Genomic DNA, 24,030 nt, shown 5'->3' with positions numbered 1-24,030 from the left:
ATCGCTATCAAAATAGTGTCTTTCAGGCTGGAGACATATGACTTGCCTTTACAGAAGTTGTGATTATTTGTTTCTATTGTATACTCATTTAGGTGTTTTATATTGTAATTCAGACTTCAATGATTTTCTCAGCTAATTTCCTCTAGTACAGAAATAAGAGTCACTGGCCTGTATTTCCTGGCATCACCAATAACAACTTTTAAAAATGGATACTATCCCTGTCTTGGCCTCTGGTAATTAACTCTGTATGATTCTGCCAAACATTAAAAATATATTGACTTCTGTTGTGGTGGATATGAAGATGTATTGTCTTGGGAGGTGAATACTGACTAAGGTGAAGGCAAAGTTGAGATACTCCTTAAGGGACACTAAATCTTGACGTTGTCACATTGTTGTGTGTTCAAAATAGGTTTGTCACAGATACCTAGAAACTTCTCTGTTCTGGCCATGAATTTCTGAAATGTTTAGGTGTTCATTTTAAACTAACAATCTTGAGAGATTAATTTAAAAGTCCAGGAGAAAGTATTATTTATCTTCTGGGAGGAGTGAAAAATAGTTTTGGGAAGGCTTTCTGTAGTTAGGATGTGCATTCACTCTCTGGTTAAAGAACATTGTTCTTTATCTCAGTATTGCCTTGTGTGAATGTAAATAGTCGAAACTCACTGCATCAGCGTGACTGTATTTATTAGCCCAAAATTAATTTATATAAGTCACTGCTATAGAACTGAGCAGTGTTTCAATGAGTTACAAGATTTGCATTCAACTGAGTTTTCAGGCTTATTCTACAGATCCAGAAGAACATGGGATTTTAAAAAATAGGAACAAACAATCTATAGTAAATGGGCTGCTATTTGATTCAGGGGCATTGACCCAGAAATTCTGAGAGGAAACAAGTGTTATCAAGCTGAAAATATGACATTTTTTCCCAAACAAAGTAAATGCTTTATTTACAGTACAAGTGCAATTATCAAGTGCAAGTTAGAAGGTGCAATAAACCCTGACCTTTCCAATACATAGCCAGAGGTCTAGCAGCTCTGTCCATTTATCACAGCAATACACTGAATTCTCTCCTACTGACCCTTTGCAATAGAGCATCCTTGATCTAGGACGGGTCGGCAACCTTTCAAAAGTGGTGTGCCGAGTCTTCATTTATTCACTCTAATTTAAGATTTCGTGTACTGGTAATACATTTTAATGTTTTTTAGAAGGTCTCTCTCTACAAGTCTATATATTATATAACTAAACTAGTGTTGTATTGTAAAATAAACAAGGTTTTCAAAATATTTAAGAAGCTTCATTTAAAATTAAATTAAAATGTTGATCTTACGCTGCCAGCCCCTCAGCCTGCTGCTGGTCTGGGGTTCTGTTCACCTAGGCCGACAGTGGGCTGAGTGGGACCTGTGGCCGGGACCCCAACTGGGAAGGGTCTGGCAACCAGAAACCCAGACTGGCAGCAGGCTGTGCGGGGCCAGCAGTCGGAACCCCAGACCGACAGCGGCTCAGCCCACTGCCGCTTAGGGGTTCCATCCGCCAGCTTCTGCCAGCCGGCATCCCGGCTGCCGGACCCGCTCAGCCCGCTGCCGGTCTAGGGTCCCAGCCCTGCCCACATACTGTGGGTCCTATCTTTTCCCTGGTTCTGGCCCATTCTCTTCCACTCTCTGCACTGAGCTGAGGGTGGAAGTGGACCGAGTACAGGGCTGGGGGTGAAGGGTCTGGCCAGGAGCTAGAATGAGGGACAGGGCTCAGGGTTGGGGTTGGGGGTGGGGGCACTTACCTGGTCAGCTCCCATTTGGTGTGAGGGATGCAGGTGGGAATGTGAGTGGGGGTGCAGGAGCTCTCATTTGGTGCTCAGGGTGGGGGTGGGGGATGTGCGGTGTGCATGGGATGTGGGGGATGCAAGAGTCAGGGCAGAGGGCTGGGGGCATGTGAGGGGGTGCAGGTGTCAGGGTAGGGGGCTGGGTATGTATGGGGGTGCCAGAGTCAGGGCTGGAGTCATGGGCTGTGTGTGAAGGAGTCAGAGTGCTGGGTGGTACAGGGCTCAGGGCTACGTATGTGTGGGGGAGGGGTCAGGGCAGAGGGCGGGTGATTACTGACCCAGGACCCAACCCCCCCTTGTCCCAACTACCCCTTCCTGGGACCCCACCCCCTATCTAAGCCTCCCTGCCCCTTGTCCCCTGACTGCCCCCCTAAGACCCCCTATCTGTTCCCTGACTGCCCCAACCCTTATCCACACCCCCGCACCCAGACAGAAACCCCTGGACTCCCATGCCTATCTAACTGCTCCCTGCCCCCTGACAGGACCCCCAGACCTCTGGACTCATAAAAGCCCCCCTACTCCCTGCCTGCCCCAACCCCTCTCCACACCCCTACCTCCTAACAGCTCCTCCCCCAGCACTCCCGACTCATCCAACCCCCCTGCTCCTTGTCCCCTGACCACCTCCTCCAGAGACCCCCCCCACCCTAACTGCCCCCCAGGACCCTCCTTGCTCCCTGTCCCCTGACTGCCCTGACCCCTATCAACCCCCCCAACAGACCCCGGGACTCCCACGCCCCATCCACCCCCACCATCCAACCCTCCCTGTCCCCTGACTGCCCCGAATTCCTTACCATGAGGCTCCCCGCTCATCCGGAGTTTTGTCGCCGCCGCGCGCGCAGCCCCGCCCTGCCCCTCAGAGCGCTGCACACGCGGCAGCACGGCCCCGGATGAGCGGGGAGCGGTTTTCCCTCCCCACGGAGCCAAACGCTGCCCCGCGGGAGCGCGCAGTCCCAGCCCGCAGAGCTCTGCGCTCGGCAGCAGGGCTCTAGGGGAAGGGGCTGGCGGCTTGCTGCGCTCAGCCGGCGCTTGGGCCAGGGAGCGCGGACCCTGCAGCTTGCCGCGTCGGCAGGCTCCAGCGTGCCATTACAAATCGGCCTGCGTGCCATCGGTTGCCAACCCCTGATCTAGGATGAGCTATTTCTGCCTTGTAGGAGGTTGCATGTTTCTTTGAGTTCTGTCATTTGGCAATGAAAAGAATCACAGAAAGAGACACTTTATCTTAACACTGAACAAAGAACTTTATTTGAATAAGGAAAACAGCATTACCCATAAAGGTATTCAGACTATTTTTCTCTGCTTTCCTGCAGAGCCTTTACCCATCTCGTTCCTACCAGTTGTCCTGCTACAGTTTTAAAGAAATACTACGTATATAGTCAGACAAATTAAAAAAAAAGCAAATAAAGCTCCGCTGGAACTCAGAACAGGGTCAATCAATGAACTGTATCCTTGAACTAGTGGGAGCCACCCTTGAGTTTGGGGTTGTCTGCCAATCAGATGGCTAGACAAATAATGGAACTCTTTTACAGATGGTCAGTTCTCTGTTAGAGTTCACCTGGCAGAAGAAGCAGTGCTTTTACAGCTACCATGTCTAGTCGAAATGACTTAGCTCATGTAATACTGTAACGTGTGTTTATTAATGCAGCCTATTCCTTTTTGTTCTTATTTCTGAAATACAGTATTTCGTTACAAGTTTTCATCTCTGCAATATGCAAAGTAACTACTGGCAGAAATTTGAAGGACTTTTTGACATTTGGCCATATCCATGAGCATATTTCTAATTCATCAAGTTAATTTTAGAAATGATATATTCATACTCTAAATGTATGGATGATTGCTACCATTTTTATTTCAAAATAATGTCAAGAGATGCACAACATGGCTGAAATGAAACAGTTATAGTAGAATGGGATGTGACTTAATTCTTAAAGTTGACTCTGTGCCCTAGAACTGATTTGCTTTCGTTTCTCCCAGTGAGTTACAAAAATGATAAATTATTTTGCTAAACCTAGTGCTGAGGGGATATTAAGTAACACAGAAAGCTTCTTGAGAAAAAAAAAGCCTTATGGTTAAAATTCTAATATTTATCTTACCCTTTCTGTCATTTGACTTTTGCAATCTGTGGAAAAGGTCTATTTACTTTAGCAGTAAGGTGAATTGGATTCCTGCCAGCTTGGTGTAGTCCCTAAATGAATATGTCAAAGGCAATATTGTTTTTCAGAAATCATTCAGAAAGCAGTCTTTTTAACATTAATAGTATCTTTCATTAGTTTTGAATTAAATTTCATCTATTGCCATTTAATAGTACAGTTATATCCTAGCGTGCCTTAGGAGCAAGAGATATGAATTCTGAGTCCATGACTTAGAATCCAAGTTGCTGCTCAGTGTTCCTGTATCTGAACTTGAAGTACTGGCATGAAAGAACTTTGTGCATTAATGTTTGCTGAGACAAGCACCAAAGCCTTCTGTGAAAGCAATTTAAGACTGTGGTTTCCTTTAAGCATAAAATGGTAGAACATCAGGAAGAAACAAAGAAATGTTTACTAATGCATATAGTTTTTGAAAACACTTTTTTTTCCAGTCAATCCCATGGTCCCTTCATTGAATGTATTGTATGTAAATAGATCTGGGCCATATCGTCTTCCAGGATGGAGAGTCTTCTGGAATTGTGCAATCTATCCATCACGCACAGCCATGGAGATCTACATAATTGATGGTGTGAATGAAGGCAAGATTTGGAACAACAGCTGGAATTTACTTAAACCAATGTGGTGCATGAGCCAGAGGAGAATTTAATTAATCACCTCATCACCACTGGTTTCTGCAGTATTAATAGCAGTAAAATTTAAACACTTCTTTTTTCCTCTATAGCAAGCAGACCTGACCTGAATATTCACAGGTCATGGATCTGCTGAGTAAGGTGTTTCATTTTTACATAGTTACCTTTCAGAGTGAAAATACAGCTGGTACTCTGATTCAGCAGTCAAGTCCTAGACTGGAAAGCCCTTAAACATGTGCTTAACATAATCCTGGATTTAACTGCTTTCCTGAATAGGGATGGACTTAAGCAATGCTTAAATATTTTGCCTTAGAACATAAAACACTTTGGGTCAGGTAGATTCTTTTTTGCTGCTTAATTAGAGCCTAGCAGATTGGGTTTGCTCCAGGGAGCAAATGCCAATAGTAAATTCAGAAGCTCTGTGAAATTTATATGAATGAAACCACGTCCATAACTTCTTTTCTGTTTAGTCACTAGGCCAGTTAACAAGAAACTGTGTGTTGGCCCTGCTCCCTCTGCCTCCCAGCTGTGCAACGTTCCATGTTCTTCTGACTGTCTGGTTTCCTCCTGGTCTGCATGGGGACCCTGTGTTCATGAGAACTGCCAGGATCACCAGGGAAGAAAAGGTTATTTAACTGTTTCTCTCATATGCTACAGCCTGTAATTAGATCTGAATTAAATTCAACACCAGCAGGTAAGGATAGGAATTTAAAACAATTGGATCCAAACGTGGTTTCCTATTGAATTCATTTGATATAAGTTGGACCCAACAGGTGGATCCTAGGGTAGAAGGTGGCCTTTGATGTTTACATATGTCTGACAAAGTGGATATTCACCCACGAAAGCTTATGCTCCAATACATCTGTTAGTCTATACGGTGCCACAGGACTCTTTGTTGCTTTTTACAGATCCAGACTAACACGGCTACTCCTCTGATATTTGATGTTGTATGCTGTTATTCTTGAAAAATATGGGTGAGATCCTTGTCCCTACTCCAGCCCCTCTATTTTTGGTAAAAGGGCTAGAGAGACATAGAGGGGCTCTAAAAGTCTTCTGGGAACTGTCTTAAAACTCCTGGTATAGCGGGCATGCTGGGTGTGGAGCTGGAAGGCAGGAGGAGAATGTTAGGCTCAGAGTTGCAGCATGTAGCAGTGTGGAGATTCTGGCGGCTCATAATTGTAGCAGTTTTCCCAGGCTGCCCTTAGGCAGACATGAAGGCCTGTCTAAGTTATGCTGGGAGCAGCCCCCACCTCCAGGGTTGGGAGGTTTGTGCCTCCAACCACGATCTGTCCCATGTCCTCTGTCTGAGATGTTGGTGTAGTAGAGACTCAGAGGGAAGTGTGCTGTTTTCTGAATCACCAGCCCTACTTTCTGCAGCACCAAATGTTTTCTCTAGAAAATTTCCATCCAGGTGTGGACTTGCTTCCTCCAACTCTGCTGAGTCAGTGAGTCCTAATGAGAACATTGCATGATGCAGAATGGCTGCACACCATGGTAAATCCACTAATTCAAACCATGGATATAGCTAGTTTATACTCTATCATATCCAAAACAAACCCATGCTGAAAGACGCTTGCATACTAGCTCCACTATTGAATACAGCATCATGACTTTTGTTTTCATTCAAATGGCATTAAATTATGTACTCAGTTCTTTATTTTGTAACTTTTTTCTTCCAATATTAAATTTGAATCTCCCACTTTAAAAGGATGTTATTTTGAGGGGGTCCAATATGAATTTTATATCTTCATAAAGCAGAGTAATTATTTCTCAGTAAACTGGTCTTTTGTATCTCAGAACAAGATTTTTCAAACTCAAAGACCCAGAAGTAGGTTAATTATGGTTTAGATTTTGAATTACTTGTTTGGTCGTCTTTATCTTTTTAAAATTTTATTCACATCATGACATATATAGTTACTTTATGTCCATGTATTTGGGCATATGTTTTACATCCAAGTTCAATGAAAAGGCATGTATTGGATCAAATGGCAGTGGAATTAGGGGATGGGTTGTGGTAGAAATCAAGACTCCTGGAATTCTGCAACCAACATTATGTTTGCAGTGACAAAACTGTAAATATAGAGAGATACATTTTGTCTTTTTTTGCAAGGCCAGTGAGGTTGCAAATATTTAGAAGGCTTTATGAATAAGGCTAAGATTTAGCCATGGGTATTTTTAGTAAAAGTCATGGACAGGTCATGGGCAATAAACAAAAATCCATGGCCCCGTGACCTGTCCATGGCTTGAACTATATAACCCCGTCTAAATCTTGAGTGTTCTGGAGGGCTCTGGGAGTACAGCTGCTGGACTGGAGGAGAGGTCCAGGGTGCCCGCTGGTGCTCGGAGGGGGGTGGAGGCACAGGAGACGGCCTGGGACTGGCACTGCCACCACGGCTGGCTGGGGGTGGCCATGCTGGCCCAGGACCGCCACTGCTGGTGGGGTGGGAGGCAGTGTGGCTGGAATCTGTGACAGACTCGCAGCCTTACTTATGAACATTGCTGTACTGTTTTTTATTAAAAATATAGTTTGAAATGCCATAGAACTCCACATGCCCTATATATTAACCTTTGCAGACAAAATACCTTAATACTAATGATGATAAATGTCTCTGTTCTGTCTTTCTAGGATTTAGAATGAGACAAAGGCATGTTGTTGTGGAACCCATTAGTATGTCTCAGGGTTGTCCACACTTAGTAGAATCTATTCCTTGTGAAGACCCGATGTGTTACCAGTGGGTCATTTCCGAAGGAGTCTGTGTACCTGATCATGGAAAATGTGGGCATGGAAATCGCATACTGATAGCCATATGCAAGAACAATAAAGGTAGGTGCAGCTAATTTTAAGCTGTTCACCTTTAAATGTGCATATTGTTTTGTGCGTTCCTTTAAAATCTATTTTTGGTAAAGGGCAATTGCAAAGACTTATTATTATAGCAGTGTATTTAATTTAATGTGAAACACCAGATTTTGGAATGGGATCTGAGTTTCCCCAAAGTCTAAAGCTGTTATTATCTGGGATTCTAGTTTGAGCCCATCTCTGATTAAAATAAAATGAGACACTGCCACAAGTCATTTATTGCTGTTATGACTTACATTTCACCCCTCCCTAAACGAATATATTAGCAGTGTAATATTAATGGCCTGATTCTGCCCATTTACTTCCTGCATTCATGTTATAGTACTTATGCCAGTACTCTCGTCGAGTTCAATAGGACTATTTGAATATGATTACTCAGCCTGAGTAAGAGTGTCAGAATCAAGCTCTTTGCATTTCCACTAACAGCACTAAATTCTTTCACAAAAAAATCTGGAATACTTCTTTCATCATAACAGCTGTTTAAGAGAGCATACTGAGGAAAGCTTAGTTGTGCTGCCAAGGTTAATTATGCTACAAGAGTCTGATGTTATGTAAATGAAAAGAATTGTGCTGAGTAATACTGTATTTACTTGCCAGCAGTTTGAGACCGACCTTGTGTTCGGTTTACAACTTGTTAATAATGCATAAAGCACATATTTTATAGGAAGTTTACAAACAAGCAATGAGGGCTTATTTCTCATACACAATTTGAAATGCAGCCAACAGTTTCATCAGTCTCGATAAGGTCAATGTTGTCAGATCTCTAGATTCTATTGCGTAAGGCATGATTTTGCAGCCCTTAATCACAGTGAGTTGTACTGTCGGGTCAAAACTGAAAAAGTTTGGAACTTGCCAGTTTAATGCTATATCTGAGATGGAGTTGATTCTTCCATTGCATGGTGTTTGAAGCCATTACAGGAAACAGTTCCAAGTCTATAACAAGTTGAGTTAATTGGCACGTGTTTAAGAATACATTGAGAGATATGGGGCATTAGAACCTGATCAACAATTAAATAACAGCAGCTAATCTGCTGAAGAGCAAAGATCCCTTTGAAATATGTATGAATGTGTATGTGGCTTTTTTGTGTTCCTAGACTTAGTGAACCAAATCCTCAGCTGCTGTAAATAGCTCCAGTGGAGTTAGGGGTAGCTGAGTGTCTTCTAAGTGGTCTCTGGGGTGATGTGATAATAATTTAGGCTGAATTCTGCAGTGATGTGTCCGCAGGTGGATCTGGTGTGGTAGCCCCTTGAGGCTACAAGCTGGTGCAGTGGTTCACCTGCATATATCTTTTGGCAGGATTGGGAGCTTAAACTTGTGCCAACTTCAAACTCAGAAAAAATGTGCAAGGTCACAAAGTCACAAACCTGGAATGATCTCTGATCATGGTAGCATGTTGCTCTGTAGTAATTATACATGCAGAGACATCCTAATTTTGGGGCCTCTCTCTGCTGGTCTGTCCAACAAGAAATTGGAAGTTTCAGTGTAGTTTTTTTTCACTTTCAGCCATTCAGCTCATGATGAGCACTGTGTGTGTGGGGTGGTGGTGGTGGGGTTTGGTTCTGTCAGTTTTGCTTTCAACATTTACAGAGTGCTTTACAGTTAGTCTCCTTGAGAATGGAAAAATACACATATATTCTGAATGTCTACTGGAAGTGAGAGAGTGATTGAAACCTCTCTTCTAGCATTGCAAGAGTAGCACAAAAATCCCTTTTGAATTTCAGCAGGGGATTTTGGACAGTTTCTTTATTGTCACTATAACTGAACATTTGTTTTGCTTGTCCAACCCTAATTTGGGAGATTTCACAAGACATACCATAGCTCATTTGACAGGTTGGAAGCATTCATGGATGCTCTTTTAAAACCTTCCTCAATCTCTATTGCAGTAGGATTTATTTACCACAGAATCTTAGAAATCAAAGTTGAAAAAAGTGCTGTTTGTCGTCTTCATCCTTCTATGAATCTACTTAATACCATTAATTGCTTTGACTATAGTTTCCAGTCCTTACACACTGCTGTCTTAGGCAAAATTGCCGTGGAAATCAATGGACTATTGACCTCAATAAGAACTGTGAGACTGAGCATCAAAATTGTGCAGTCTTCAGTGGAACTAGTAACTAAACTGAGCTCTTAAGAGGAAGTTGTGACAAATCACAAGGCACATGGGGTATGACTGCAATAGCATAAAAGCAGTACTAATACTTAGAACGTACAAAGTTGATACATGTTCAAAGCACTGCATTGACTATTGTTCTGTTGTAAACCTTTAGCGTAGCTGCTTCACATGCTGATAGGTTCATTAGTCTCAGCTGCCTTTTCGGTGTCTGCTGCTGCATCCTGAAACTAGACACTTGTCTAGTTCTCTGATGCCAGTGTGCTATCCAATATTGACATCAGTATTCAGCACTGCATACATCTTCAGGATTGCTGACTTACTGAAGAGAAAAAGAATAAATTATTTGGGCCCTGGAATGTTACAAAACCCTATTTCCTTGATGAATGTAATACCTCATTAACAAAGTTCAGGTTGTGACAGGTACACTGAATTTAGAATACTCTGGTGGTTCTGTGTATGCTTGCATACCCAGTTTCTTCCTCTTGATATTAATGCCAGCCTTTTCTCCATGACCGTCTTTTTAAGTTTTACTATATGTCAGGTTATCTTTTTTAACATTTCAGGGATGCTGTTCTGTCAATCCTTGCCCTGTTGGTAACAATCTTGAAGAAACCAGAAAAGTGACCATTAATATTTTCTGGGGTTCCAAATGTGCCCACATATCTAACCCCAAGTGTCATTTGCATCTCTTGATTTTATAATATAGATTAAAAATATTAGAGTAATAATTCACTTTTGATTTCAGCTTTTTGATTTTCTTAAATCTGCTACTTCAGACAGAGAATGGCCATGTAATCCTGGTTTGGTGCCCCATGGCTCGGGATGTCCACAGAGGTTCTATAACTAGCAGTCGGAGCCCATATCTTTATAATTTGCTCTGTAGTTTTTTTTTTCATGGCTCAGTTATGGTTAGAGTTGTGGAGAGTGTAGGAGGACTACAGGGTTCATAATCTCTGTTCATAATCATCTAATTATCTCGTGCTCTGCCTGTCAGTTTATTGCATGCATTTGTTGGCTCTCATTTTATTCTTAGATTGTAAACTGTTTGGGACAGATCATCTTTTTGCTGTGTGTGAGAACAATGCCTGGCACAATGAGGGTGTGGAGAGGGGGGAATCCTTGACTGATGCCCTGAAGCGGTATTACAATATAAATCATATAATAAAAAGGATAAAAGGGAATAATTTGTGTAATGGAGAGGGATTTATACAAGATGTCTCATCCAAATAAAATGTTTCCATAAGTGGGTTTTTATTTAATTATTCAGCAGTTACTTCATTAGCAAGACACAGTACTTAAAAGTTCAGTGTGCAAAATGATAGGCAGGGGAAAGACAAGGAAAGCTTAAAGCCAACTGAGAAAAGATGCATGTGGTAGTATCACAGATTAGATTGTTAAATTGTATCCTAAGCAGATCTGGGTGTGTAATTCAAAGCAAGTAGTTTCTATGACAACTCAACCTTTTCTCTGTCCACAAATTATCTGTGAGCTGATCATGATTTTCTCTAATTTGTTAGAAATTATTTGTTGAGCAATTTCAATGAATAATTCTCAGTCTTCAACATTTTCCTGAGAAGTTTGTTGCCAGTATTTGATATTTGAACCCTCTTGATTGGACACACAGGTGAGAGAGTGTATTACTGTTTCCTAGTTGGATGAGAGTAACTCTTGAAATATTCGCATTCATTTTTTCTTTGCACAAATATGGTCCATTTGCCTAAAATTCACTTGTTTCCGTGAATGGTTCCTGCCAGTAGACTTTCTTTCCTAAAATATTCTTGGTAAGTAGATACAAAGACGTGACCAACTCTTGTTTAAAATACAAATAAATATTTGAGCAGTGTTTTTTGCAAAATTCGTATAGCTCGAGGTGGCTCTCCAGGTATTACTTGGTAGCGACATGTACACTTGAAGGTTGTATACAAGAATGAATATTCCATACAGTACCTAGAAGGAAACTCAAGATTGTAATAGTGTTGAGAGCAAGCTCTGTATGTAAAAAGATCAATCCAATTAGGAGGTTAAATTTGCGTGGCTTTGTACGAAATTTCCCAGTTTTTTCATTTAGATGCCAAGAAAAATTAATGTTGAAACACTGTTACTGTCTAAAGTTCAGATGGAGAGATGTAGGAACTGTCTTAATTATTAGTATATTCTCCCATCCACATTAAACTGGCTTTTTTTTAAAGCAATTGTAAACACATTGAAGCAATATAAATGCTAACGAGGAGCGCTGGAGCGTGATTTTAAGAAATGTATATTGTGTTGCACGTAGGCTGTGAACAAACAAGGGCTGTGGTTGGTAGTTCATTCTACTTTCTCTGTTACATACTTAAAATAAATGAAATGAAATAAAAAACTTCCATAATATAACAAGTGTGACTCATGCAAATAATCTATCAGTTTTTTCAAGTATTTAAGAAATGTTAGCATCTTAAAATGATTATAAGGAAGGGTGAATTAAAATAGTTTTTAGTCCTATGGACTGAACCTTAGCTATGAGCAATGTCTGTAAATTGATTATAAAATGTTTTTGGGTTTTTTTATTTTAAAGCCGATCAATCAGTGTTCTGCTAGTCAGCAATCTGGTTTATTGTAATACCCATAGAGTCATTAGTTAGTTTGCCTTTTGCTGGTCCTATACCAAGCAAGAAACCAAATTAATAACAAAAGATTATTCTGTGATACTGAACCAAAATAAGTGTCTATGTGATCAAACAGAAGAAAAAATGTTTTGAAATAAATTAGCAAAAATTGATAAATCTTGCATTAGTACTTTAGAAAGCAGACACTATTGTTCTGTGATTTCACTGATTTAATATTTTCATACCATGTTTCTAGATACTAACTATAATCAAATAAGTATTATTTCTAGTTAGTGGTAAAACAAAAGAATGGAGGACATGGGAAATGTAGGACCCGATCGTATGCATTGTTGAGCACTCTAACGCCTTTTCACGCTGCAGGTTGAGGCCTTACTGATACTGGAGTTCTTCAAACTGTGTGGGACTCTTTAAAGATAATAGTCTAGAAATAGAACATGCTATTGTCCTTATTGTGGGAGCTGTCTTGGTGGCAGAACAATTACTAAAGTATTCTCATTGAGACTGAGAATAGAATGAAAAACTGATTGGCTGCAAGCTACAATAATAATTTAAGCAAAGGGAGTTAGCAGACGTAGATTTAGCTGTAATTATACCTCGTGTCAACCCAAGGAACCGTAGCAGTGATAGATATGGGTCTGCACAAGCAACAGGAAAGATGATTTATGAAAATCAATTCTTGCTGTGTGGAAAATGAATCATTATCATCATTTTAACTGTTACTTTGGGCTGATTTAAACAATTTTGTGCTTCTAACACTAGCGTTTTAAAGACAGGACTCAGGAGTCTTTACAGGGGCTGCTGAATGCAAGAAGCATACCAAACAGACATATTCTTTCGAGTTTCTTTACTAGCTAAGCATTCCATGCTGGTTTTCATAATGACCATTTTAAAATGGATTAATCCTATTGGTAGGTTTGCTTTTTTGAAGAAATCAATATAATACTTCTAATGGCTCCAGTCACGCATAGGTTAAATAAGATAATTTCCTTTTATTTAATCATGTTTTCTTTTAGAAACAATGCTTTGGGGTTTTACACATTCAGTGCTTGGAACTAGAAAGCATTTGTATCACTCCATCTCTCCCCGGCAGTTTGAGTTATCAGACCTTAAAATCACAACATTTTGATTACTATCTTGATATTTCTGTCCCATTCCCTCACTTTATTGTTGTCACACTGGGATTAAGGCAATGCAGGGCTCCAGACACACCAAGTGACAGGCAGCTATGGCTCCACTACTGTAGCCCTGAACAGTGACCTTGCCCCTTGCTTGGAGTGGCAGGCAGTGGTGTGGAGGCATCCTTCTAACATGAGGAGCAGCAGCAAGGATCCCCTCTGTCACTCGGAGAGGCAAGTGTTTAGCAGCAGGGAGGCTCACCCTGGTATCTTGGAAAGGTGGTCCAGGCCCACTGCACTCTTCCTCTGCTGCCATACAGAGTTCTCTGTTGGGATGTATTAGTGGGCCCCACCCCAGTGAAATGGGTCTTGGAGTCAGCACTTTCCTGAGATGCATCAGGAAGTTTGCCCCTCTCAGAGCTTTTTTTCCCCAGGCTATCTACAGACTTAGGTAAACTCCACTACATCAGTTGCACTCACAATCATGAGGGATAGAAACATACTTTCTTTTTTAAAGTGAAAAATTAAATTTTAAATATGTAAATGTAAGCTCAAATTCAGGATCTGTTGCCCTAGGTATGGACCAATAATAGTTATACTCCAATGCAGCCTTAAATTATTGTTCTTGTTCTCTTTCTCACATACGTACATGCTCACTTTAACCGTGAGGTGATTTTAGCAGCCAATAATTTCATACACTGGCACAGTCGGGGTCAAGGCTATACCATTTGAAAGCTGAGATTCCAAATTGCTATTAGCTCTACCAGTTTTTGAGAAAGCAATCACTGAAATCCTGTTGGAATTCAAGCTGGGACTGAAGGGAAGCATGGTAATCAAAGTGATGTCATTTTAAGATCCAATATTGTGCTCTACCAGGGCTTAAAAGGAATACATTATACCAGAAATGAGTAAATAAATAAATTTTGACGCAGTGCTGGTGTTCTGGGGGGAGGGGGGGAGGTTTTTTTCAGCTGATACTATTTCTTGCATTTGAACTGAATTCACAAATAGTTTTGGTGCCTGAAAAATGCATTTTTCAGCAAATTTATTATTAGCCAAAAAAACTTCACCCTACTCTAATCTATACCACTGGAAGGCTGGGGACTTTCTGGGGTGGGATACTAATTGTGGTGTTCTTAGCTATATAACTATATATCTTTATTTCCTGTACACCACAACTTTCAGTCTCTAAGAACTATTGCCTATAGAGCCAGCCAGCCATGTGTGTTCAGTTCAGTATAGGCTGCCACAAAAAGATGTGCACTCTCATGGAGATTTTATACTTTTTTCTTGTCTCTGGTTAATCTACAATAATTCATTTAGACAGAAAAAAGTTTGTGAATGGAAAAATATAGAACTAATACTTGTAAAACTTTCAAAATAATTTTGAGATCCTCAGGTAAAAGATGCTGTAAGTACAAAGTATTTTATTTATTCCTTGTTTGATGCATGTAGTTAATAATTTTACTAGGGGTTCTGATTTAATATGAATCTTTTCCTAGCCCAAGCCCTTATTAATGTTGTGAAGAATTCATTTTGAATTTTCCCATCCCTAATGGATTATTGGCAGTGTACTAAGTTGCACTTTCTGTTTAATTTCTCAGAATTGATTTATTCTGTTCAACATATTGAATGTGAGTTGTAAATTTGTTGCCTTCCTGGCTTATGGCTAAGTAAATTCTTAAATCTTATGGAAGGGTGGTACGCCTGGATTCCAGCTGATCCTATAAATAAGAGCAGCATAACTTCACATTTTGATCATTTGTCCTCTTAGAAAATGAACCATAAAATAAATTATTTCGTTGTAAAATTAATGTGCTCATATTTTGATGCAACATGGAAATGAACCAAGCATGGACATAACCTTAAAACAGGGAATGGGGCAAATCAGATTTCCAGATCCACCTATATATTAAGCAACGGGAGGGGGACTGAATTTACTAAAGAGTACAGATAAAGTGCTGTGCCACTAGTGATAAGGCATAAATGGGGAAAAAATTAAGAGATAAAAGTTTTATATGGTTAAGGACTAGGAGCTGTTGTCTTTGGTTAAAGGAACTCTATAAAGCACTGTGACTCAGAAAGGGCCCTCTAAGCTTTGTCGATCTTGTTTGTGCTGTATGAGCATTAACACAGCAGCTTCTGTCAGTGAAAGTTTTGCCTGCATAAGGACGGATGAAAATCTGAGGGTATGTCTATGCTTTGAGCTGGGGTGTGATTCCCAGCTTGAAGAGATGTACCTGCGCTAGCGTTAACAGAGCCAGCGTGATAGAGTGACAGTGCGAGGGGGTAAGTACATAGCTAGCATCTCTGACGAGTATGTACTGAAACAGCTAGCTCTTCCCACCACTTATGCTGCCACAGCCACACTTATTTTTACTGCGCTAGCTCAGTTAGAGCTAGTGTGAGTATGTTTCCTCAAGCTAGAAATTACACCCCCAGCTCAAAGAGTAGACATACCCTGGGAGCCTCATGATCCATTACATGAGTTATTCAAATGTAGAACAGCTGAGCCCTTGTGAGCGAGAGGTCCCAGACAATTGGAAAAAGGCAAATATAGTGCCCATCTTTTAAAAAGGGAAGAAGGAGAATCCAGGGAACTACAGACGGGTTAGCCTCACCTCAGTCCCTGGAAAAACCACCTAGCAGGTCCTCAAGGAATCCATTTTGAAACACTTGGAGGAGAGGAAGGTGATCAGGAACAGTCAACATAGATTCACCGAGGGCAAATCATGCCTGACTAACCTGATTGCCTTCTATGGTGAGAGAACCGACTCTGTGGATATGGGGAGAGCAGTGGATGTGATATATCTTGACTTTAGCAAAGCTTTTGATATCATCTCCCACAGTATGCTTGCCAGCAAGTTAAAGTATGGATTGGATGAATGAACTATAAGGTGGATAGAAAGCTAACTGAATCATCGGGCTCAATGGGGAGTGATCAATGGCTCGATGTCTAGTTGGCAGCCAGTATCAAGTGGAGTACCCCAGGGGTTGGTCGTGGGACCGATTTTGTTCAACATCTTTATTAATGATTGCGGATGACACTAAGGTTGGGGAAGAGGTAGATACATTGGAGGGTAGGGATAGGGTCCAGTGTGACGTAGACAAATTGGAGCATTGGGCCAAAAGAAATCTGATGAGGTTCAGTGAGGACAAGTGCAGAGTCCTGCACTTAGGACAGAAGAATCCAAGGGACCGCTACAGGCTGGGGACTGACTGGCTAACAGGCAGTTCTGCAGAAAAGTACCTGGAGATTACAGTGGATGAGAAGCTGGATCTGACTCAACAGTGTGCCCTTGTTGCCAAGAAGGCTAATGGCATATTGGACTGCATTAGTAGGAGAGTTGCCAGCAGATCGAGGGAAGTGATTATTCCACTCTATTCGGCACTGGTGAGGCCACATCTGGAGCATTGCGTCCAGTTTTGGAACCCCCACTACAGAAAGGATGTGGACAAAATGGAGAGAGTCTAGCGGAAGGCAATGAAAATGATTAGGGGGCTGGGGCCCATGACTTCTGAAGAGAGACTGAGGGAACTGGGGTTATTTAGTCTGCAGAAGAGAAGAATGAGGGGAGATTTGATAGTAGCCTTCAACTGCCTGAAGGGGGGTTCTAAAGAAGATGGAGCTAGGCTGTTCTCAGTGGTGACAGATGACAGAAAAAGAAGCAGTAGTCTCAAATTGCAGTAGGGGAGGTCTAGGTTGGATATTAGGAAACAGTATTTCATTGGGAGGGTGGTGAAGGCCTGGAATAGGTTACCTAGGGAAGTGGTGGAATCTCCATACTTGGAGGTTTTTAAGGGGGAGTAGTAGGGGCAAAAGACATATCTGGCTTTAAGACTAAGCTTGATAAGTTTATGGAAAGGATGGTATGATGGGATAGCTTAATTTTGGCAATTGATCTTTGATTATCAGCAAGTAAGTATGCCCAGTGGTCTATGATGGGAGGTTAGATGGGATGGGATCTGAGTGACTGCAGAGAATTCTTTCCTTAGTGCTGGCTGGTGAGTCTTGCCCACATGCTCAGGGTTTAGCTAATTGCCATATTTGGGGTCGGGAAGGAATTTTCCTCCGGGGCAGATTGGCAGAGGCCCTGGAGGTTTTTCGCTTTCCTCTGCAGCGTGGGGCATGGGTCACTTGCTGGTGGATTCTCTGCAGCTTGAGGTCTTCAAACCACAATTCGAAGTCTTCAGTAACTCAGACATAGATTAGGAGTTTGTTATAGAAGTGGATGGGTAGGATTCTGTGGCCTGCTTTGTGCAGGAGGTCAGACTAGATGATCATATTGGTCCCTTCTGACCTTAAAGTCTATGAGTCTATGAGCCCAGCTTGCCAAAGCCCTGGCTGTGATTATTTAATTGGGGTTGGTCTTGCTTTGAGCAGGGGGTTGGACTAGATAGTCTCCTGAGGTTTCTTCCAACCCTAATCTATGATTCTAATGAATTTAAAATATAAGAGATTATTTGGAATTCTTCTTGGGGAGAGGGGAAACACTCACTATTTTATAAGCCACTGGAAACAAAGATCCTGAAAGCGAGACTTTGGAGTCTATCAGTAAATAGGTGGACTCCTTTGTTCTGATGGATCAAGTTTCTTTATCTACCAAAGGTATGTAAAGTTAGACTCTGCAAATTATCTGGAGAGACCCCATGGCTCCCCAAAAAATAAACACAGCAAACAGCATATAACCATCTAGTCAACCATAAATTCTTGATAGCTTTAGCCCAGTTAACACACCCTGAAAATATTTCTGAATGACTTAGAATAATTTTAGTTAACCATGAACTGGAACTAGGACTGTAAATATTAGACTACAGCTCTGTTTAGCAGTTACTGAATGTAGGGAACCGCGGAAGACTGTGTTACGGCCTAGCTAGGGTATTTCCGCTTTCTCGACGTCCGGTCATTGTAGGACACGGCACGCCAGTTATAACCCACTTTTAACTGGTTAGAACTGCTTTGCATGGCCTCTGGCCAAGGGGCGGACACGGCCTGTGGAAAGTCCCTATTTGCTTATGTATGAGTTGTTTTTTGGTTTTGTATATATAGCTGCATGGTCTTGGTCCCGCCTTTGGACTCTATACCAGGCCGAGCTTCGGTGCGTTGGATTCCCCGCCTCCGTGACAGCAACACCAGGAGTCCCCGTTGCACGTGTGTCACTTTACCTTCATTAAAGCCAATAACTCACAGTGTGTGTGGGCCTCGTTCTTGCAGAGCACCCTGGATAGGCCCGTAGCCTCCCAAGAACCTTACACTGTACTTGCTAATTCATTTTAAAATCACAGCTAACAATATCAATCAAAGCTCCAAATAGTGAACACAAACTAATGTATGGAAACAAAACTATTTCTGCCTTCCCCACACTCTGATATGCTTCTCATATCCTGGCCCTGAGAAGGAGGGAAATCATTTTCTACTTGTGGCCATGTGGGATACTAGATTATAACCAGAGTAATCTATTGCAGTGTGGGAACAAGGACTCGGAGTGTTCCTAGAATAAGGAGTTGGAGTACATGACAGGTGAGCATTCGTGGCAGATTGTCCTGCCTTTGACCAGGCTGTCCTATTAGATTTGCATAGCTCTGAGTTAGTGGGTGGTAATGGTCTCATCAAGCCCAAACTCAGTAAAATTACTACTATTGCATATATCTTGTAGTAGTCTTTGCAAGCATCCAGGAGCCAGATTATAGATCGTGTACTAGTTTAGATGGGGAACAGAACCATCATTTATTCAAGTGGACGGATAAATTCAAAGCCCTCTCAGCACTATTCTGAAACTGATGGTTATGTAAAGAACTCAGACCCATTTTAGAATTTTTCAGGGACGAGCAAGTTGCTATAAAGTAAGGGCAGTGGTATAGCATTGTAACACAAACATTTCTATCTTATGAGCATTTTAATAATCTTTATTCATATAAGAGGACTGGCAAACGTGGTTCACTAGCTTGGAAAGACAGCTGTTCAAAAAGTCTAAATTTATGTAGTGATTATGCTTGCATACATAAATATCAGGTGGTAGATATGCACCTTGAAGTCAGGCATGTCACAGCAAAATTCAGGCTAAATCATGGCTGTGCTTTTTCCAGTTGTGGCATATGCGTTCAATGTGGGATGGTGGGGATCTTCCCTCCACCTTTATAGCAACCACAAAGAAGGCAGGCAGAATGTAGACCCAGCGTTATTTTTTTAGTATCCGGCTATTTGGCTGGCAGATGGTCATCTTTGATTCAAAAGGGACAGGCAGGCTGATTAGGGATGAGGCCAAGACCCATGCTCCCTGTGCTTGATATCAGCAGGTATGAGGTCCACTGGTGAAGTGCTCTTCACAAAGTGCCCCTTGAAGTATTCTGCCTAAGCCTGCCTGGCATAGGCAGAATGCCTCAGAGCACTGTCACATGACTGCTAAAGTTCCTCATTCCCTGAGCTCTTCGGAGAGGAGCAAGGTTATAACTTCCCTTCTTAGTATTCTGCTGTAGTTAATGGCTCCCAACCACTTCAAAGACAGTTTCTAGATCCTTGGATAAGCTGTTGTTATAATGGAGCATATGGAGAAAGGCAGTCTATTCTGTAGCAACATTTCAAACCACAGAGAGGATCTGACTCTCACAGGTGCTGATCACCAGCAACTCCAACAGTAGCAGCCAGGGCCGGCGCTTCCATTTAGGCGACCTAGGCAATTGCCTAGGGCGCCAGGATTATTGGGGGGCGGCATTTTGTTGGGGGGGTGGCAAGCGGCTCCAGTGGACCTGCTGCAGGCATGCCTGCGGAGGGTCTGTTGGTCCCGCGGCTCTGGTGGACCTCCTGCAGACAAGCCTGCGGCAGCTCCAGCAGAGTCGCGAGACCATCGGACCCTCCACAGGAACGCCTGTGGCAGGTCCACCGGAGCCGCGGGATCGGCGCGCGGGGCGGCAAAATGGCCGTGCGCCTAGGGCACCAAAAACACTGGCGCCGGTCCTGGTAGCAGCAGGTATTCAGTCCATCTGAAAACCAAGCTTCTTAGAACTTGGAGAACTGAAACGATTGGAATTGCACCTTTGAGCACATGGGAATTGCAGCAATTTTTTTGAAGACAAACATCAGCACATTACAACCAGTTGTAGTACTGCCCTTTTTTATTTTAAATGTTATGAAATGAGTTTGACACACGTTGATCTATGTTTGTGATAAAGGTTATCTAAAGAGCATGGTGAGTCTGAGTGACCTGCAAGGCTGTTAAATTGGAGCTGTAGGTTAGAGTCTATTGAATAGAATCATAAAAATTTATCTATCTGTCTAGTTCAAAATATATAATTTTCAGCTATGCATTCAAGAGGTGCCTACAGCTGGTCAGAAGAATTTTGTTCAAGTCAGCCACCTTTTTTATTCTTTCAGTTACCAGACTAAGAAAATCCTTCACTTACTGTACTTTATAGCAGTGCACTTAATTTTTTTCATTTGAAAAACCTTAGGATAGATTTTTTTTCTTTCCTTTAAGTGGAGTCTAGATACAATCCTGTATGTATGGCTGTAATGCATAACTTAAAGGACAATACCTATCAATGCCAATAGCTCAGTGGTTTGAGCGTTGGCCTGCTAAACCCAGGGGGTTGTGAGTTTAATCCTTGAGGGGGCCACTTAGGGATCTACGGCAAAAATCTGTCTGGGGATTGGTCCTGCTTTGAGCAGGGAGTTGGACTAGATGGCCTCTTGAGCTCCCTTCCAACCCTAATATTCTACTCTGTGAAACAGAGCATGCAGCATAAAATACACTTTCAACTGTTTTTAAACTAAATATAACTTCACATTTTTATTTTATAAACAAAGTTCATTTTCTTTTCAGAGATTTTATTCCTCAACAAACACTGATTAAACAGGAGGGATGTGTAAATGAGCAAAACTGGATACTCTACACTTTTTTGAGCTCTGCTCGAAAATGATTAAATTGTGAACAGATGAAAAGTATTGAAATGAGTTAGGAAAAAATGTTTTCAGAAGGAATCGGAGATTGAAGAGATTAATATGGAAAAATGCTCTAGGAGCAGAATTCTTCTGGAGCTGCAGCTCTAGATCTAATTAAGCTTACCAAGAGAAGAAAATCTGACAACTGAAACTTGAGTGAACCTCATCACAGAACTATTTATACAATTTAGACATCACTAAACAACTTTCAGAAATAGGTAAGAATTTCACCTTCTGGTCTTCAAAAGCAAGGAAATATTCAATTAAGACTGCATGGTATTCTTCCAGTTTGTAATCCAGTTGATTGCAGTAGATAGTGTAAAACACTGGGGGTGAGGTTCTGTGCTGAGCCTCATAGGCTATATCTACACTGCATTGTAAAACCTGCTGCAGTGGGTCTCAGCCTGGGTCAACAGATTCGGGTTTGTGAGGCTTGGGCTACAGTGCTAAAAATAGCTGTGTAGATGTTTGAGCTTGGCCTGATGGTCAGACTCTGAAGCCCAGAGAGGGTTTGAGCCTGAGCTCCAGCCCAATGTCTTCACTGCTGTTTTTAGTGCCGTAGTCCGAATCCTGTGAGCCTGAGTCTGTCAGCCCAGGCTCTAAGACTCTCTGCTGTGGTTTTTAAAACAAAGTGTAGACGTACCCTTGGAAGTGCAGCACAAAACCCCAGTCCCAAATGGGTGGGGGATATGGTGGCATTAAGCCATTTTTGCATCTCCCAATCCTAGGCTACCCTGGGGCCTAAATTACAGCTGACTCCCCTATGGGCAGCAGCATTGTTCAGAATCTGCATGCTGTAGCCCCACCTCGACACACCTCTCATGTCCCGAACCCATCCTCCTACAACAGAGCTTGAAAGGGGGTCTTCTGAGGACAGCCTTATTGCTGTCGTCAATATAGTCTGAATCAGGAAAATCCTGCTCTGGCTAGATATGGGGCTTTTACTGCCTTTGTACACCATTGTGACCTGGAAGAAATCACACCACCTCCCTCTATTTCACTTTCCCATCTATAGAATGGAGATGATAATGCTCATCCACTTTTGTAAAGCCCTTTGAGATATGTGGACAGGTAGTTTTATATAAGTGCTAAGTATCAACTCCATTCTTAACTTACCTCATTGTATGTAGGTATTATAGCATATCACATGTAATGCGTTTTTTGGAGAACCCTGTGACCAAGAGACTGTGGAGCACACAGGAGGTTGTGGTGTGGTGAATCATTCATTTAGGAAGGCTTCCTAATTTGTTCACATGGGGGGATTGGTGATAGATATCAGTACAGAGATGCTTGGGAGATAAATGATCAATTATTTATCTTTCAAAGTATGTTATTTACAGTGCTCTTAAAAATAAAATACCAAAAGTCAGCCTGTAGCCTGTGTGACATTTTTACTGTTTCTAATGGCAAGAAAATTGTCAAATTACTAGTTTAATATGGATGCCACAATGGCACTAGTAATGAAAACTTTGTAAACTTCTGAGAGGTTTTCACACAACAGAATTGGCCTTTTAAACAGTCTAAAAAGGGTACAAATGAAACAGAAGAGCATACAAATAAATGACCAGTGGTATTCTGCCCTTGATCTATGACCTCTTATTGATGGCATTGGGAGTTTATATAAATATTAAGGATGAAATATGTCTCACAGAAGTAAAAGCAGTTTCAGAGGGAGTTAATTCAGTTCTGCATGTGATATAATTGCTTAGGGTCTCTGCAATCCATGTCCTACACCAGAAGATATTGAAGGGAGCAAACTAAGGCCATGATTCTGCAATAACATTTCTGCACATGCTTAGCTTTCAGCATCAGAATAGTCTCATTGGCTTCAAGTTAAGCATAAATGTTTGCAGGATCAGGGTTTAATATGAAAGCTCCATAGGAAGAGAATGCAGAGTCGGTGCATTCCTCTTACCCTAGTCCGCAACCTCTTCTTCTCCTCTGACTTTGGCCATTTCCTGAGCCTTTGTCCCAATATTCTCGGAACAGTGTCTTCTGGCCGCCTCTAGGCTTAAAGGGCCAGTATACGCCATTACAACTCCCCACTAAGTCTGCTTCAATATTGATATGCACTGACTCTTTATTAGATCTCTCTTTATATATAAGCAGTAAGAAGAGACTAGTCATGCCATGATAATGGACAGAAAACAGCATATATATGAGACAAGAGGGAGATTGGTAAGCACCTAGGATGGGTATGGGAAAGAACTTCCTGGACTGTATCTTGCACCCATTGAAATCAATGGGAGTTTTGAAACTGGCTTCTATGGGAGTAGTTTCAGACCTTCTTATAGATCCAGGGCTCTATATAGACATAGGCATCCATGACAGTGGATTCAGTTACAGGACTGGGCCTTATTTTAAGTCAAGACACAAAAACGTGTCGGTAAGAACAACAAAGAGAGACAGAAACTGAGTTCATCTGCCACATTTTTGAAGCCAAACTCTGATTTTAAATAAAGATTTTGTTTATCTGTGGATTGAATCCTGTATTTTAAAAACCTGAAGATTTAGACAAAATGCTAAACATAGAGTGAACTGAGAAACATTAGCCCTTTGAGAAGATTATAGATCATTTAAAAATGTATTGTTCTGTATTTGTCTTTCAATATGTCGGTATGAGACAAATCCAGGGCCGGCTCCAGGCCCCAGTGCACCAAGCGCGTGCTTGGGGCGGCATGCCTCGGAGGTCGCTCTTCCGGTTGCCGGGAGGGCGGCAGGCAGCTCCGGTGGAGCATCTCCAGGCACGCCTGCGGGAGGCCTATCGGAGCAGTGGGACCAGTGGACCTGCCGCAAGCACGTCTGTG

At 41.9% G+C, this 24,030-nt stretch overlaps 1 protein-coding gene across 3 annotated transcripts in view; it reads left to right on the top strand.

Annotated features, from left to right (window-relative positions):
• Positions 1–24,030, top strand: part of THSD7B (thrombospondin type 1 domain containing 7B) — a 539,966-nt gene that overhangs the window by 228,526 nt on the left and 287,410 nt on the right. For 2 of the 3 annotated variants that reach the window (XM_050969170.1, XM_050969169.1), the window contains exons 6-8: positions 5,063–5,218; positions 7,219–7,416; positions 18,335–18,436. In XM_050969170.1, the coding sequence (XP_050825127.1) occupies positions 5,063–5,218; positions 7,219–7,416; positions 18,335–18,436 (456 nt within the window). The remainder of the gene's footprint in view (positions 1–5,062; positions 5,219–7,218; positions 7,417–18,334; positions 18,437–24,030) is intronic. The other variant, XM_050969171.1, reaches the window with a different exon arrangement.

The sequence above is a fragment of the Gopherus flavomarginatus genome, chromosome 10, assembly GCF_025201925.1.
Source record: "Gopherus flavomarginatus isolate rGopFla2 chromosome 10, rGopFla2.mat.asm, whole genome shotgun sequence".
Lineage (NCBI taxonomy): Eukaryota > Metazoa > Chordata > Testudines > Testudinidae > Gopherus > Gopherus flavomarginatus.
The sequence above is the reverse complement of the archived record's forward strand: the minus strand, read 5'-3'. Positions and strand labels throughout refer to the sequence as shown.